A 14,725-nucleotide genomic window follows, 5' to 3' on the forward strand; every position below is an offset into this window, starting at 1 on the left:
AAAACCACAGCTCTTCTGTGCTTGTTTAATGGGTATGAAACTTGCCAGTTGAAAATGGCTGGTAGAAGCAGTGGGGAGGTAAAAGTGGCAGGTTGCTCCAGAAGCAGGTTCTCTCGTAATTCACTCATTGTTTAGTGGGCACAGAGTATCTGCTGTGGATGATGGTTGCATAACAATCTAAATTCGGTGCTTAATGCCACCGAACTGTATACTTAGAGATGATTAGATGGTAAATTTTGTGTTATATATATTTTACAACAACAAAAAAGCAAAAAATCAGGACTCCTTTGAGAAGAGCTGTATGATTTACCCTATGGACTCTTCCTCCAGATGAGAAGTTTTATTCTAGGCTCCTTCCATTTATGCAATATGCCTTTTCTACCATAATTTAAATTCATTTTTAAAATGTAATTCGGAAAGTGCAGTTCTAGGAAACTCAGTGCTCCCTTGGACAATGCCTAGTGACAGCACCTGGTGGGATTTGACCCCCTGGTTGGTCACTGTTTATTTTGCTACTTTCCTTCTCCCACAAATTATCCCAATGAGGAAATGTAAGGAAAAATAAATATATAAATAGTCCAGGGAGCTGCTGATTTGAGTTACAACATCAACGATAGCTTCTTGGGGCACTTGGAGGTGTCTCTTGGGCCCAGTCCTGGTGAGTTAACAAGGGCAAGGTCTGTGTGTCTGTTCTCTCCTTTGATCCGTATACAATCCTGTCGTGATCAGCAGGCCCTGTTTTGGAGAAAAAGGAAATCGGGGCTCAAGTGATTTGTCCAGTCACACAGCTCGTCAACGGCAGAGCAGGATTCGAACCCAGTTAGCATGGCTGACATGCCACAGCAGCCACAGTTCCCTGCCTTCCAGAGGAGCGCTGAAGGTCTACAGGGTTGATGAGCTGTGAAGAGGAGACAGCAGATGTGGCCACCGAACCTAATGGAAAGTTCTGAGCACACTTCCAGCCAGGATGGGTTTCTGTCTCCTCTAGGTTTGCTTATTTCTCTTGGCAAGTATCCTCTGCAGCTCTATGTGCTAGTCATCTGTGGGCCGTATTCCTCAGGCAAGATGCTGTCACAGTATTGCATTCAATAAAGATTCAAATGTGAGTGAGTGACGGCAGAGGACACCGCAGGTCTTGTGTGACCATTTAGAAAAGATCAGTATCATTGGATCCCGGCAGCAGATTAACATGACTGTGACAAAGAATCTAAAATGTTTCTAATTCCCTCACATTATGGCTCCATTTAATCGATCACCATTGATTTTTTTTAGCCTAAAAAAAGGTAGTTGTTTAGAATGTCTTCATAGGCAATAAAATGTCCCAAAATAGACACGATGACTTTTATAAGAGCACATTTTGCCATTACCAATTCAAGCGTTGTATAGTAACTTGGAGAGATGTACAAACAGATTTTTGGCACGCTTTAAAAAAATCTCCTCAAAGCCATCCATTTGAATGAAAATCAGCACTGATACAATCTCTCGAACCCATTAAAAAGAAATAAAGCTATAGCTAACTATGCACAGGAATGGATTTGAAATCGAGAGTTTAATTTTTATATTTTAAAAAGTTGATTGTGTATGAGTGATTAATTACTCAAACAATTTTAATTTAAGCTATGAAAAGAAATATTAGGTACTTAAAGCCTTGTGAACTTGTTTCTACTGGCCGAGATGCCAACGTACACTCTGACTAGACCCCTGCCGGGGTTAGGCTGACTGCCTGTCTCTTGATTGCAGGTCGAAGAGTGCACGGTAAGGGGAGATTTCTTAGGGGGCAGGACTAGAGAGTTGGAGAAGACTTTGGAATTAGCTAACCCATCACTTCATCTTATGGATGAAGATTGAAGATGTGAAGGTTTGCTCAAGGCCACTGGGCCATTCCGGAGCAAGGTAGTTATTCCAGGTCATGAGAGAGTTCTGGGATGGCAAGAATTGATTCACATCTGGCCCTATAGGAACCTTAGACCAGAAAATGAGCCTTGGTCACCACAGCCATAAAATGAGAGTGATCCTTTCCGTCCTGTTACATTGCTCTAAGGACCAAAGGAGAAAACTTGTGATTAGACTGCACCAAACCTTAGTTCACTCACTCTCTTTCTCACAAATCCCCTCCGAGTTCCAGCCTCTTCAGTAGATCTGGAGAAGATCCTTCTGGCAGCTGGTGGGTGTTAGCTTTGTAAATGGAGAGGGCTACCTTCATCAGAAAATTTAGAGCCTTTACTTATATACAAAAAAAGTCCCCTCAAAATTGGATAGTCAAATAGGTGGAGAAGTACTGGTTGTATAACGTGGAAAGCTTAAATATCAAAATGTAGAGGAACTGATTTCAACCCTACCCTTGAGGTTCCATGAGCTTCCAAAGGCTCTTGTCTAGGGATGGATTCCACTCAGAATTCATTCCATTCATTAAAAATCAGTGCATTTAAAAAAATAAATGTGAACCTTGTTTCTTAGGTACCATGTGACATGATAAGTCAGTTCAACTTCCTCTGAGGTGGGGACACTTGTGTGGAGGTCAGAAAACAGGGATCCTGTCAAGATTCTGTCCCTATGTAGCTTTGTGACCATGTGCAGGCCCAGCCTTTCTCTACCCTTGGCATCCTCCACACAAAACTAAGAAAAAGGGATGATGTTGTAAATCCACCTACTTTGATGCCACCAATAACTATGCAATTAGGCTTCGGTTACACAGAAACTGGGCAGGGGCAACTCAACTAAATCTGAAAGTTAAACTGGGATATTTATTCCTACAGTCCAACTAGTAGTCTAATCAGTAAAGCTGTTAAACTTGCAATAATATTTCACTGATGTGTACCAGAGCGTTGCAAGTTATAAAATTTCCAATTTAATTTTACTGCATCCCTGAAGCCGTAGTAATTAGAAGACAAACTCACAGGGAAGAAGTTTACAGCTTCAGGGGTGATAATTTTGAACCTGTCCTGCAGGTCACTTCTGTCCTCAAGGTTCCCTGATTTGACAGCTGCATGTAGACTCAGAATTTTATTGTAATACAGCACTAACTCGTCGTTCATATGATGGGAGCAGATGTAGATGACATTCACATTGACATCTAAAACACAACAGGCACAATGTTAATTACTGGTATAAAGGTAGATGACATTATGAACTCTGGCCTCCAATTGATGTGCAGTTTAAAATAAAAAATATATCCATAAGCCATAATGAAGTTAATTTGTATTGGTTTTGCACACATTTTAGCAATCTAGGCAGCTTGGTTTTTTGCACTATAGCATTTCTCTATATGAATAACACCACCAACAACAAAATACACAGTGTTTCCTGTGGAAGGAAGACTGTGAGGTACTTTGGAAATCTTCTTTCAAATAATACACAGGGATTCAGCTACACAACTCCCATTAACATCAATGGGAATTTATCCCATTAACTTCAGCAAATTATAAAACACAGCCATTAACTTTAGAAAGCTGATGAAATTGCAATTTCTTACTCTACTTGGACTTGACAGGGCCAATTCAGGGAATGTCTTGTCCAAATAAATGATCTGATTATGACCACAGCAATGATTATTTCAAGAAACCAACCTTTCTCTGCTTCATTCCCAAAGAGGAGTATATTACTTAAATCGCACATCTAGTGATTCTTGGTCTAAAGGAAACACCATCTTAATTTAACTGTTCTCTTTCTTAAGATGTGCTTCTTACTATGCACATAGAAAGAAATCCTAATTAAATATCCCATCCAAATGGAATAGTGAGATGAGATTACTCACCCCATGCTGCAGAATATTTTAGGGGGTATGGATGGGAAATGAGCAGCCAATGGAGTTATTCATTCATTCATAAAATAGCTGATGGATATAAATATAAGTAGGGACAAAGTACTTGGCTGGACATGGAGAGGATCCAGCCATCAAAGTGACAGAGATGCTGCTCTCCAGGAGCAACCCCTTCATACAAAGAGCTGCAAAATATAGTGAAGGAGCAGGCAGGCCAGGTGTTCAGACAGGTTCCAGGAGGGAGTACTGAAAATACTTCTTTGGGCAGGGGGGACCCCCGTGGATTGTAAGACTCCTCTGTTCATTTTGGCAAAGTACACAGACAATAGGCTGACTAAATTCTGGCTCAGCTTCCCAGGACCCTGGGCCCATTATTTAACCATTCTAAACATTTGTTCCTTCATTTGCAAAATGGGAAAGTAAAAACTACCTGAGGCATGGAGTTTGGGGGTGTATTAAATGAAAGAATATATGTGAAGCACCTAGTGCTGTATCTGGTACATAGTAAGTGCTCGATAAATGGCATAGGTGCATGATCTACTCCATGGCCCACCCTGACCAGGCCAGCCAGCAGTGATCCCTTCACACCTGTGCTCCTTTGGATCAGCCCCTAAGATTAGCATTATGAAGTAGTGTCCTTTGTTGTTCCCTGCTATTGTTTAGAATCTATTAATCTCTCCAGGTTCTTTACATTCAAGGTTTATACTTTTTCCTATATTCCCCCAAGCCCTGATAATAGTGCAAAGTCCATAGGTGGGGTGACAGAGGGATTTGGGAGAATGGAGATATTTGAGAAGTACAACGACTTAGTCACTTAGTGAGACCCATGGTATTGGGACAAATTTCCCCCTCTGGAGAGGGGGAACTGACCCAGTGCTGGGCTTGAAGTAGTACTCCATACATGTATTTAAATGGCCCATTTAATTTTGGGATTGAAACCAGGGGGCTTAACCACTGAGCCACATCTTCAGCCCTTTTTATGTTTTACTTTATCAAAGGCCTGAATTGCTTAGGGCCTTGCTAAATTACTGAGGCTGGCTTTAAATGTGGGATTTTCCTGCCTCAGCCTCCACTGGGATTATAGGAGTGCACCACTGTGCCTGGATGGCCCATTTAATTTTGAAACCAAGTTGCCACATACATTTTACAATAAATTAACTGAGAAGATAGTAGTTAATAACTTGTATCCAGTGGCTGAATAATCAAGTTAGGTACCTCAAATCTTTGTTTTGAAGAAGAAATTAGTGTCTTATCAAATTAGTGTATTTTAAAACCAAACTGGTGATTTAAAAATAAAAAGCTTTAAAAAAAGGACACAAAAATAACTTATAGACTGTTCCAGAAGAAAACTAAATAAGTTTTCTTTGGAAAGAAATATTGAGGTTACAAATAATAAAAAATCATGCTGCTAATTTCACCTTTCTGGTTCATTTCTGGCAAAGGAATTCATATCACTAATTCTAGTATCCAGTATTAATGTGATTTCATCATGAATCTACCAATGCTCAGCAATGATTGACAGGTAATTATGGAAGGGAGCTGATATGAAGATGAAAGTTGCTTTGATAGTTAACCAATAGTCAAAATCAGTTACTCTTTTACTTTATTCATCTAGGAATTTAAAGTCCCATCCACGGGGGTCTACCTGACTGACAATCCTGACTTCACAGTCAGTATCAAAAGTGTGATCAAATCTTTGTTTTCCTTTTATAAGCAGAAAAATCAACACCTTTTCCTAGCAACTAATGGAATAAAAAGAATGATTATTCTTCCTCAAAATTATTACTCAATTTTCTAGTTTCTTCCTATTTTTATTTCCTAAGAAAGTACTTTTTCTTTCATTTACTACTTCTAAACACTCTTCTTGAAGCGATTACATGATTGCAGTGCTGCATCATGAAGGTAATGTAATGAGAAAAGACATAAATGCTTCTGAAATGTCCGTATTAGCAAAAATTTTCCATTTCAGGTGGACACAGACTGAATTACTGAACTTGAGGAGAAGCCTAATGCTTTCAAGTCTTTTCGAGTTTTAATGAGAGTCTTCTGTAAAGACATCTTTCGGTAAAGAGATGCTTCATTCTATATATAGAAAGATATATAAAAAGCTGAAGAAAAAAATTAATTCAAATAAATGAGAGCAAAGTCTGCCCTCTGGTGCACTTCAGTGCTCTCCATCCAGTCAGGTTTTTGGTTGAAATAGTTCAGCACTAACAAATCAATCTCAAATCATTAAATTTTTTTTGTAATGCTGAAAAACAATATTAGTGCCTAGATAATAGATTAAAGCAATTATATTATTATTATTTTAGGACACTGTAAATTTCTAGTACTGATGTCTTTTTGTCACCAAATGGCATTTATAAAATAATAATGATGCTGAAATATATATGAATCATGTAAAGTATGTCATTCCAGGGAGCCAGCTAAGTTGGTCATTGATAATTTAAATTTTTTTTCTTGTTTGGCTTAAATAAGGGCCAAAACAATTACATTTTAACGAAACAAAGATGTTCTTATCTGATAACCAACGAAGATCTAATTTTTGTTTAGTCCTAATACTTTGGCCAGTTTCTCCTTAACCAACTTGATGTTATTGCTTAGGCTTTGCAATCTATCTATTTTTAAGCTTACCTTGAACTCTGACCTTGACCAGTGACAATCAAAGTCATCAGATTCTTCTCTCCTGGACCCAAGTAGGTGACTGATTGAGAACTGACCAAACCAATATCAGGACTTGACTTTACAAAGATGTAGCCATCACTTAATCAAGGTCTGTGTTTCTAAGAATTCCCTTCACTGGGCATTTCATTTTAAAAAATAATTAAATGCTCTATATTTACAGAAAAGCCTCTTTAAAAATCTATTTTCATTTCTCTGTTATTTTTATGATGACAACACAATGCTTCATTTCTGATACCAACTTCCAGTGATTCCTCAGCTAATATCTTAGACAATATTGTCACAAATATACAATTTTGGTCTCATACACTTGCAAGGATTCAGTAAACCAAGAAGATTTTTGTATATAGGAGAGAAATTCTCATCTAAACCTACAGGAAAAAATATTTAGAAAACTGCCCAAGTAATTGATTAAAATGCTTATTTTTATTCAAGTTGACATCCTTGTGGATGTTACTTAAAATGAAACATTCAATTGTCCTACAAGTGGCTTAAAAACCTAAGCTTTTTCCTTGTAGAAGAAAAAATATATAACAATAAGAAGAAACATTGTATCAATATTCACTGACAAACATTGCAAAGAGTCATATGTTTAAAACTATTTACTGTACCTATGATGTCACACAGCCGCCCCAGTTGCCTGTTCTGCTGTATGTTGAGGTCGGTGACACCTTCTCGAGCCTGCTGGGAATACCCTACAAGGCAAACGAGGTGTCAAAACCCAGAAAGAGCAAGATGATAGAGCAAAATGGCACAAGAGAATTTTAAAATGTCACGGTCCACATTTTGAGGAAAACGTCTTCTCTGCAGCATATCACAGAAATAAGACAACTCTTATTTCTCTGGGGATTAAGCATTATTCTGGGAGATGTGCTAAGCAGCACCTTCTGCAACAGAGAGGTTCCTATTTTCAATACCAACAAAGCTCCTGAGAATCAGGATTACAAAAACTCGGAGAAAATTTCTGACCTTCACCATGACTGTTCAAAACTACATGTAAGAACATTATGCTCAGGTTATAGAAATGGTTTCAACTTTTTAATTTGTGAGTTCTGTGTGGCATTTTGAAGATGTATTCCAGAATCATTCTAAACTGACACACAGATTTCAGATAAACCCCTTACTGTATTTTAAGAATTCTCATATCAAAGAAATAGGCTTCTGCTCTCAGTAAAAAGAACTTTGAACTCTCAAAGTGCAATAAAATTGAAGACAATGACTTTGTCAGTACTAAGGAAAGTCTTGAAGTTTACCTTCCTTTCTGTTGGAAACAGTAGAAGGAAGACTTCTACAGATTACTACTGTCCAAAAATCTTCCACGAAAACAGCATCACTCTCTGCTGATGTTTCAGGTCTTGGGAAGGCAAGGGGAAAGGATCCTGACAGGAACTTAAAAGACATGCATGCTCACAGGCACTGTCATTATTATATAAAACCAGCAATATAAGGTGTGACTTTTTTAAAAAATAAAACTGCTTTTCACATTTTGAAGAGATGCTTCAATGCCTCCTTGTGGTTAGTGAGCCCAAACACATGTTTCAAGTTCAACTGCTGTAGATGAAGTGGTTTTATAGGCTACAGCTTCAAGATGTGACACTAATTTTTCTCTTCAGCATAAGGAAAACTATAGCAATTCAGGCAACAGGGCTTCAGACCAAATGAACTCTGATAATTGGCTCTTTGCTTTGATGTCTGTGTTTAAATGCTAGACAACGTCTGGAAAGTAAATGAGCTTACAATTCATCTAGAAGTCTCTCTTTGCTTTATATATATGGATTTAAGAATTAAAGAGGCAGAAGGGCCAATGGACTTTTGGAATTATTTTAGAAAAAAATTATTAGACTTTCAAATAATTTAGAGAACCATTCCATAAGTGAAAACTAATACAGACAAGTCCGATTTCAAGGTTGTCTTTATATGTGACTGCAGTATTCTGCATGTGTATAAATCTATCTGTATTCATATAAATGTTAGAGAGATATATTGTGAATAACATATATCAAGACTATAAGAAAGTAAGGAAAAATGCCTAAGCAATGGAGTATGATTAGGGCCTGAGAGAACACCAGGAATGCATTTCCTTTTAGAATTAAAGATAAAAGGCAGTATAAGATGTCTCATTAAGATGATGTCCAATTTAAAATATAAAAGATGTTTGATCACTTTGTAGCTGCATAGGCAGCCCATAGGGAATAAGTCTGTGTTTCATTCAAGTGCTTGATGTCAGTTTTCTGTCAAATTACTTGGTAGCTACGTTACCACTGATCAAGGAGGCATACAAGATGCTTCTGCAGAATTATGATAGACCTGGTTACCCTCTTAGCCCTACTAATACACCCATTTTAAAGAATCTCATGTTAACAACAACACTTATGTAGAGGGTTGCATAAAGTAACAGATATGAAAACAACTGTAAACTGCAAAGCGCTGTGTAAGTGTAAGGTATTTTAATATTATGGGGTATGTGCACTTCCAAAGCACACCACAACCACCACAAGGAATTTTGTGACAAGCAGCATGGACGTTCTGTGACAAGATATGCACATGCCATCAGTTCGGCAGAAGATGAGAGCCAATTGTTTTTGAGATCAGGTTTATTATCATGTTTTGTACATCCATAGGCACATCTATTGACACCCAGGCAAAAAGATCCCCCCGTTGTTCTGGCATCAAGCATTGAATATGATAATGACTTAATAGGATGTTTTGGCTTTGGGGAGCTCAGCAGACATGCCTGGTAGCAAGGAGACATTGCTTGTAATATAATCTACAAAGAAGTGGCTACTTCAAAAATCAGGCTAGGAACACTGGGGGATTTTTTTCTTTTTTTGGTACTGGGGAATTAAATGCAGGGGCACTTAACCACTGAGCCCCATCCCTAGCCCCTTTTAATATTTTATTTAGAGACAGGGCCTCACTAAGTTGCTAAGGACCTTGTTAAATTCCTGAGGCTAGCTTTGAACTCACGATCCTCCTGCCTCAGACTCCCAAGCCCCTGGGATTATAGGCATGCACCATCGTGCTCAGCCACCGGGGGATGCTTGAGATACCATCAACCTCAACCCTGTCCTGCTATAGATGAGGAAACTCAGGGTAAGTGCCTTATCTCTCCAAGATCACATAAGTGTACAAATTATTATGCAGTGTAGCTACTACATATTTAGCTCTTGTTATCAATTTAGTTACATGAAATAAAAGATTAGACTCTCCAAGTGGGCACAGACAACTCCAGGAGGGAAAAGTGCTTTTGACTCTTCTCACTTTAATTTTCAATGTGTCTTGGTAGGCAGAATAATGGCCATCCCAACATGTCCTTATCCTAATCTTCAGAACTGTGCATGTGGTAGGTTACATGACAAAAGGGAAATAAAGTTGTAAATGAAATTAAGTTTGCTAATTGGCTGACCTTAAAACAAGGAGATTATTCTGGATTATCTGACTGGGCCTGGTGTAATAATAAGGGTCCTGAAAAGTGGTGGAGGAAGGCAGAACAGTAGGAAGTTATAGGGTGATTTAGAAAGGCACAGGGGTTGCAATGTTGCTGGTCCTAAAGGTAGAGAAAGGGACTGAGAGTCTTCTTCATGCATTCCTTGGTGAATGGCTTCTACAAGTTAGGAAGGGCAACTATTCATCCCTAGAGCCTCAGGAAGGAAGGCAGCTGGGCTGACACGTAGATTTTACCCCTCTCGCACATTTGGGTTACAGAGCTGTAAGCTCCTACGTGTGTATACGTGGAAGCCATTAAGTCTGTGGTGTTGTCCATCTTCCCTTGCTTCTACCAAGGACCACCCCTGTCAGATGCCCTGCTTCTCTTTCTACCTATAATGAAAAGGTGAGGGAGGGTCAAAGACCCTGATACCTGGTAGGTACTCAGTAACCATTGCTGCTGTTGTGTTTCGATGTTTCTTTCCTAACCTCAGCTGAGCCAAACTCAGAAAGAGAGTCTCAGAAAGAACTTCATTTAAACATAGGGAAGGTGTTATCACCACAAGCACAAAACTACTTGACCATCAGAGTACAGCTGTGCCTTATGCAGAGGGTAGACCCTGGCTGCTCTCAGCTGTGCCCGACCTAGGCTTTTCTGAGAAGGTTCTCAGCCTCCCTTCACTGTCAATCTCTGGCACACTTTCTCCACTACACTTTCTCATTTCATCGTTACATGTCCCCCCGTGTGCTTGTTCACCTGTGTCGTCTCCCTGTCTTCCTGGACCACTCCAGAGTGTAAGCTCCCTGTGCACCTGTGGGTCTGCACAAAGAATCCGCCTCTTAAGTTCTCAGCCCTCTCTCACATGTGTTCTCTTCATTTCCTCTATCCATTTAACCCTGTAAAACTGGAGAACTTCTGGTAGATTCAAAGAATGAAAAGCAGGATTTGTAGATTTTTTCCAGGTCCTTATCAGCACAGGAAAACATCACTGGCAGATGGAGGCCCTCTCTCTCTCTCTCTCTCTCTCTCTCTCTCTCTCTCCCTTTCCCTCTGGAGAGGAACATAGCCTCTTTCCTGATGCCTGTTCTCATCACGTGCAAAATAATCCCCATTTGATAGAACCATTCATCTTTTCTCAAATAAATTTACTTTTTCAAATAAAATGAAGTGGAAACATTACTGCTTCCACTTCACATCAAAGATGGTTATCTGAGCGCTTCCTCTACAGTGGTTCAACTACTTTTGGTCCTTTCGGAATCAAGAATGTCCATTGGTGGTGACTGGAAAGACCCTCCATCTTCGCCACCTTTCCCAGGCCTCACTCCCATGGGAACGCCTATCAAGTGAAGCTAACTGCCTCTGCGTCTGGAGGACTAGCCTGCTGGCATTGGCTTTTCCTTCACTGCGGCTACAGGAATCCAAGAGCACAAGCAAGGCCATGTTCAGTGACCAGGCCTTGGTGGCACTGGTGTGTGACTCTGTGACAGGCCCCTGTTGTCCCAGCAGATTCCGTGTTCTTTACCACTTGGCTCACTACCCTGTGGGTGAGTCCTTTTTCTCTTGTCTCCAAGTCCTAGCCTCACAGTGGTACACAAGGCAGAGAAGAGGTTAACAACAGACTCCCGAGTACCAAGTGGTTGATCGGCATCTGATCACCCTGAGTTGGGAAAACATTCTCAAATCAAATAGCCAAATGGATTCCCCTTCAAAAGGGTGAGAACTTTCTCTTGTTCTTTTTGTCAGTGACTGGCTCAACATCGCATGCAACTAAAGCCAGTGATTCTCAAATTGTGTTCTGGGGACCTGGGGAGTATCAAGGTCATTTCAGGGGATCTGCAAAATCAAAACTATTTTCAAGATGATGCTAACATGGGCTGGGGTTGTGGCTCAGAAGTAGAGCACTTTCCTAGCATGCATGAGGCTATGGGTTTGATCCTTAGCACCATGTAAAAATAAAATAAAGGTATCGTGTCCAATTATAACTAAAAATAAATATTTTAAAATTTTTTAGATGTAGTTGGACACGATACCTTTAATTAATTAATTAATTAATTTTTATGTGATGCTGAGGATCAAATCCAGGGCCTTGCACGTGCTAGGCAAGCGCTCTACTGTTGAGCCCCAGCCCCACCCCTAAAATTTACATATATTAAAAAATGATACTGAGATTTTATTTGCCTTTCAAAGTCTATTCTCTCACAAGTTACAAAACACAAAACATTTACCAATATGACTGCAATTTCACATTGCAGCTAATAGTTCTTATTGTGGATTTAGTAGAAAGCCAAAGAAGAATATATACAGTTTCTGAAAAGACTGTAAAATACATAAAATATTCTTCCCTTTTCCAAATACTTATCTCCATAGGGCCAGATTTTTTTTTTCGTATACTTCTTCTGAAGAACATACAAAACAGATTGAATATAGAAGCAGTTATGAGACTACAACCACATTGTATAGGGATTTGCAAACCTGTCAAATAATGCCATTCTTCTCACTAAATTTGTTTAGGAAAATAATTCTATTTTGTAAAAATGTGTTATTTAGATTAACATTGGCAGTGGGTTCATTAGCTAATAAGTACTTTTAAAGTTCCTTTCATTCGTTTCTAATACAGTAAATAACAATAGATAGAATTCACTTAAGCCAATGCTCTTTCAGGTCTTCAGTTACCATTATGAGTTTAATGGTGTTCTGAGACAAGAAAATTTGAGAATAGCTGAATAAAGCTTTTGCTATTTTTATGAGGAGGAAGGAGATTAAGAGATTACATTTTTATTTAGCATATGCAAAATTCATTTCTGTTCTTATCCCAATATTAATCCATTTCATGAAAAGACCTTGAACAGGTGTCACTTCACACCCAATTTAATGCTATTTCTCTGAATTATGGTACAACATTAGCTGGGTCAAGATCAGTTGTACATTTTCATATAAAAGGGTGATTGGGCTAACTGTGATCTAACCAGTGAGTAAGTGTTGATTTGTTGACATGGAAGAATACAAATGTATTTTAATTTTAGTTTGGGCTATAAAGAAATTTGAAAGTTTAAGTGTACTTTGCTGCTGATCCCCAAGGACCTGGGTATTTCTGGGAAAGGCTGCCTGGGGGATGCTGGCAGCTCAGTTGTCCCAAGGATCTCATGTGGCAACTCCTGACTCAATTATGAATTCCATGTTAGCTGCCAAAATACCTTTGGACGACTGTGAAGACTGGATGAGAGATCCCAACTGCCCAGGATGGAAGAACAGAACCTATTTAATCTTTGAGTTGTCAACTCAAAAGTGAGAAAGTAGAGAGATGGCAATATGCTTAGAGGCACACTAGAAACAACTTCAGGTCCATGCTCACAGTCGCAGTCCTCCGTCTCTGTTCACAGAGAGGTGAGTCTCAACTCTCCTCCTGGGGAAGGGAAAGCAGTTAGGACGCTACTGTCTCATGAGCCTCAGGGCTTTCTCCATTCAGTGTATGGTCAGCTGCCCACAAAAGCACATTTCTGTCTTTTCTTACAGGCTTTTGTGACAGTACAGAACAACTGAAAAATATTTTTCATGAATTTCACAATAACACCATCCACAATTTTTATGGCATGGAATATTCTGGAGACCAATGTTCATGTTAATCCTAAGGAGAATTTACTGAAATAATGCACATGCAGAAAAAATTGAGGATGAATTATGTATATTACTTTTAGCCATTACATTGATTGGCCAATGAAATAAAAGATTATGTAAAGAAGAGAGAAAAAAATCCCACCTCAATATATCACCTATCTGTATTTTTAAAGGAGGAAGAGAACAGACGTGGTGGTGCCTGCCTACAATCCCTGTGACTAGGGAGGCTGAGGCAGGAGGAGTGCAAGTTTGAGGACAACCTCAGCAACTTAGCAAGACCCTGTCTCAAATTAAAAAAGGGCTGGGGATGTAGCAGGGTAGTAAAATGCCCATGTGTTCAATCCCCAGTACAAAAAGGGGGCTGGGGGGGAGAGGAAGAGAGATGAGAAGGGAGACTCACCACTGGGATTGAGTTTGCTGACAGTGACCTCAGATATCTGCTCTCAGCATTGGAAGCCAATTTTTGACACATCATATTAAATGACTATATGTTAAAATGTCTCTGAGTTAAAGTATAGCAGTACATATACTTATGATGTGCTATAATAAAAAGCCCAGGGTTAAAATGTGAAGGAAATAATTTGGCCAAAAGAAATGGAAGCAAGTTTAGTTTGCAGTTTTTATTTAGACCTTTGGTCTTTCTAGAGGAATTAGGATTCTTTATTGCGATTCCTTCTTATTTGATTGATAGATTTTGCTTAAAATAGACCCTAGAATTCTATTTCTGCTATGAACTATGGAATACGATTTTGTTATAATTATATTTCATTAATAAAAATGATAAAAATATGTAATATCCCATTAAGAGATCAACCTATACATTCTGGAAAGAATTTTTTATCAACTTATAAAATTATAAGGCCAATCAGTTCTTTTAAACAATTAGTCAATAACATTCCACTTCTGTAGGTTAAAAATAGCTAAAATATTTGTTACATCTAGGAACCCCTACATGCAATATATAACAGTTAATCAAATTTTATAACAAAGAGGTAACTCTGCAATATGTTCTTTTAATGTTTGTGTTATCAAACTATACGTTTAAAAATACATTATAAATGTTTCATAGTAAAATATGTTACTAAAAGGCCATCTTTTCTGCCATCAGGGTTTGAAGAAAGCAATTATTCCTGTGTGCAAAACTATATAGCAAATAGCCAAACGCCTACAACTGTAATATATTACGTGGTTATCAGTACTTAGCTTTCATTTTAAGGGTTCAAATAAGTTAGTGCAGCCCC

The 14,725-nt window shown here is 38.7% G+C and overlaps 1 protein-coding gene across 1 annotated transcript in view; it reads right to left on the reverse strand.

The window, feature by feature from the left end:
* Iqch (IQ motif containing H) overlaps positions 1 to 14,725 on the reverse strand; it is a 134,891-nt gene that overhangs the window by 83,127 nt on the left and 37,039 nt on the right. Inside the window, exons 7-8 of the mRNA XM_040275165.2 lie at positions 7,054 to 7,137; positions 2,898 to 3,073 (exon numbers count right to left, since the gene is read on the reverse strand). Of these exons, the coding sequence (XP_040131099.2) occupies positions 2,898 to 3,073; positions 7,054 to 7,137 (260 nt within the window). The remainder of the gene's footprint in view (positions 1 to 2,897; positions 3,074 to 7,053; positions 7,138 to 14,725) is intronic.

Source organism: Ictidomys tridecemlineatus, chromosome 5 (assembly GCF_052094955.1).
Source record: "Ictidomys tridecemlineatus isolate mIctTri1 chromosome 5, mIctTri1.hap1, whole genome shotgun sequence".
Classification (NCBI taxonomy): Eukaryota; Metazoa; Chordata; class Mammalia; order Rodentia; family Sciuridae; genus Ictidomys; species Ictidomys tridecemlineatus.